The sequence below is a fragment of the Octopus bimaculoides genome, chromosome 13 (genome assembly GCF_001194135.2).
Source record: "Octopus bimaculoides isolate UCB-OBI-ISO-001 chromosome 13, ASM119413v2, whole genome shotgun sequence".
Lineage (NCBI taxonomy): Eukaryota > Metazoa > Mollusca > Cephalopoda > Octopoda > Octopodidae > Octopus > Octopus bimaculoides.
The window spans coordinates 35,026,551-35,030,295 of record NC_068993.1 but is presented as its reverse complement, the minus strand read 5'-3'; the positions used below and the strand labels follow the sequence as shown (position 1 = coordinate 35,030,295).

Here is a 3,745-nt window from a genome sequence, read left to right as displayed (position 1 = left end):
TGGTAGAGTACTGGTATTGGTGGTGGTAGAGTACTGGTATTGGTGGTGGTAGAGTACTGGTATTGGTGGTGGTAGAGTACTGGTGTTGGTGGTGCTAGAGTACTGGTATTGGTGGTGGTAGAGTACTGGTATTGGTGGTGGTAGAGTACTGGTGTTGGTGGTGGTAGAGTACTGGTGTTGGTGGTGGTAGAGTACTGGTATTGGTGGTGGTAGAGTAATGATTGTGATGGCTATGGTGGTGGTATTAGCATTTATGATTGTATTAGTGATTGTAGTTTTGGTGATGGTAGTGATGGCAATGGTTGTGATAATAGTGGTAGAGATGGTTGTGATGGTGATGGTAATAGTAGTGGCAGTGATGATAATAATAGTGAGAGTGGTGATGACTATGGCAATGTAGTCATGGTACCGGTTATAGTAGTGGTAGTACTGATGGTTTTTAATGTTGGTGATGCCATTCTTTTTTGTTTACTATTTAGCACCAGATCAGTTCACATCAAATACAACTAGATCAACGGCATTATGGCTGGGATAATCCAGTCTTTTTACCATTTTTTACTAGGCATTGTGTATCTAGGCCTTTATAATTCAGTCTGTCCATCTCTCTTTTTAAGATGTAAAATATGATGATCAAAATTTGGCAACTACTTCTGGCAGATTGAGTAGCCACATGGAAATGTCTTTGTTGCTTTATTGTTGTTAGTGCAGATGGTGGTGGTGGCGGTGCTGGTGCTGGTGATGTTGACATTGATGTTGATGACAAGGATGATGATGACAATGATGATGAGGACAATGGTAGTAATGGTAGTAGATGTAAATCATCAAAGTTTTACAATTCATATAATTCATTTTCCATACCCGCTGGTCAGTCAAAACTGAAAATTAGAGATCTGGATCGTTGTTAAATAAAAATCCTAATCATCAAAGTTTTGATGATTAGGATTTTTATTTAACAACGATCCAGATCTCTAATTTTCAGTTTTGACTGACCAGCGGGTATGGAAAATGCACATAGAGCCATTGGGTTTACAGGAAGGAAGAAAGAAAAGGTAGCTGTTTGCAATATGGAAGATGCAGGCAAGAAAATGGGCCTCTGGCTGTCTGTGAAGCAAAGAGGGAAGAGCCAAACAGGAAACCAGGAAGAGGAAATGCGTAGTGACTTGGGCCACTACTACTAACACACTAATAGCGGTGTATTACAGTTCAGGGCCAAAACACTTATTGTATCAGTGGACACTGCTAGGTTGCATCAGCTCCCCACTAGTTCGCACTATATTCACTGAAGGTGAATAAAGGAGAGGCATCTTCTTTTGGATGTAATCAATGAGAAATGAACTAAAATCACTGGAAAGGGATTCAACATATTTTGCTATCCCTGCACAATTAGTATGTAGCATATCATCATCATCATCATCATCATTGCCATTGTCATTGTCATCATCACTGCTGTCACTGCCACCAGCACCATCACCATCATTATCATATTAATATGAGGGGTAGACAGAATTTGTTGAGGTTAATTTTTTAGTCAGATGTATTTCCTGTTGTCAACCTGCACTTGTTTCTGAAAAAAGGCATTACTTCCCCATGGCCAGACATATTTTCATGGAAGGTTGGAACTGAATGACACTACTTGCATGATGATGATGCACATTTTTACAACTATTGTGAACTGTCCAAGATATACAAACACATACACACACATGCTCACATGCATATGTATACAAAGATACATACACATATGCATATACAGGATGTGCTTCTTTTCATCTCCATCTACCAAATCCATTTACAAGACTTTGGTTGGCCCAAGGCTACAGTACAAGATACTTATCTCAGGTGCCACCCAGCAGGACTGAACCTGAGACCATGTAGTTGACCACAAAATTTCAACATCATCCTCCTAAAACCCATGCTAAAATTCAAGTTATAGGGAACCCTACATGGTTTGTCTGACAAGGAACAAAAATTATGTAATGAACTTCTAACACCAGGTTATTAGTACCACTATCAATGCCCAAGTGAAATATTAACATATATATATAGTGAAGGTGTGTAGCTTAGTAGTTAAGTTATTTGGCCCATGATCACAAATTTGTGAGTTCAATTCCTGGCGACGTGTTGTGTCTTTGAGCAAGACACTTTATTTCACATTGCTCCAGTCCATTCAGCTAGCAAAAATGAGTAGCACCTGTATTTCAAAGGGTCGCCCTTGTCACACTCTGTGTCATGCTGAATCTCTCTGAGAACTACATAAGGTTATACATGTCTGTGGAGTTCAGAATCTATGGAAGGCAGAATCATTTACCTGCCGAGCAAAATGCTTAGAGGCATTTTGTTTGTCTTTACATTCTGAGTTCAAATTCTGCCACGGTCAACTTTGTTTTTTACCATTTAGGGTGTGATAAAATGAGTACCAGTTGAACACAGGCTGATATAATTGATTTAACACCCTCCTCTGACATTGCTGGTCTTGTGCCAAAATTTGAAACCAATAAATGTATGTATGTATATTAATGTTTGTTTTTATGTTCAGTTATAAGGAAAACAATTTTACATTAATCTGATGGCTAACTCTATACCGTTGTAGAATACAAGTTTATTATTCTTAAACAAGAATGTTGTTGACAGTAACTTCGAATTTTCAGCCAGTTAAGCCATTGTTGGACTGTCTTCAGAGTTTCAGCCAGCTTGACTGACAATAACTTAGCTGGCCAAAACTTCAAAGCCACTGCCAACTACCTTCTTGTTTAAGAATAACAAGTATACATGTACACATGCATAACATATGAGAATGCATATGTTAACTCATATTCTGTGTCTAACCCTTCAGCCATTGATTTCTTGTTAAATTTACACTATTGTATTTAGAACACACAGCACTTCACTTATATCATCAAAGATCTGATAAAAATAGATATTAAACTTTAATCCATTAGTAGCTTATTTTATGCTCTCTCTCTCTTTCTTTCAAGCCCTCACTCATTTTTTTTTTTTAACCCCCAAATTATTTCACTGCAGAACTAATAATTTTTACATTCTATTTATTTATCGATATCCTTAATCAAATTTATTTATTAGCATCAATATCAATGTTGAGAATAAAAGGAATAAAACAGGGTTAATTGATCACTGTGTCTGTATTGTAATGTTTATCAGTATGAAGCATTTCAAGTTATTTGTTAATATTCTTTTGTTGTTTCTCTTTTGCAGAAAAATAAACTAGCTGATATGGCAAAAACAAAAAGATTAAACAGAAATTTTTGTGATGTTGTAGCAAAAGCAAAATGGTAGGTTTTGTAAAAATATATTTATCTACAAATAATTCTTAATTTCTTGTTTTCAATTCATGCAAAGTGTTTCTTGTTTTTTTGTTGTTCTTTTTAGTATTTTACTATTTTTTTCTTTTTACAATTGCTGACATATTTCATTTAATACTTAATTAACAATTTCCTCAAAAACTTGGTTTTTAAATAATTTTTATTTTTATTTTATGCAACAGTTTTCTTCATGGTTCACCTTCCTTCTCAAACTTTTCTTCTGAAACTATTCTGCTCTACTACATAATCATTCATTTTGCTCTATTCACATTTATTCACATTTTACTTATTCCCCTATCTTTAATAAGTTTTTATTTCTCAAATTATTACATGCAAACAATTATTATTATTATTATTATTATTATTATTATTATTATTATTATTATTATTATTATTATTATTTTATTATTATTATTATTATTATT

General features: G+C 34.7%; 1 protein-coding gene across 2 annotated transcripts in view; it reads left to right on the top strand.

The window, feature by feature from the left end:
* Nucleotides 1-3,745, top strand: part of LOC106880606 (glutamate receptor ionotropic, NMDA 3A) — an 847,266-nt gene that overhangs the window by 776,588 nt on the left and 66,933 nt on the right. For both annotated transcript variants that reach the window (XM_052972428.1, XM_052972427.1), the window contains exon 9: nucleotides 3,214-3,290. In XM_052972428.1, coding sequence (XP_052828388.1) covers nucleotides 3,214-3,290 — 77 coding nt within the window. The remainder of the gene's footprint in view (nucleotides 1-3,213; nucleotides 3,291-3,745) is intronic.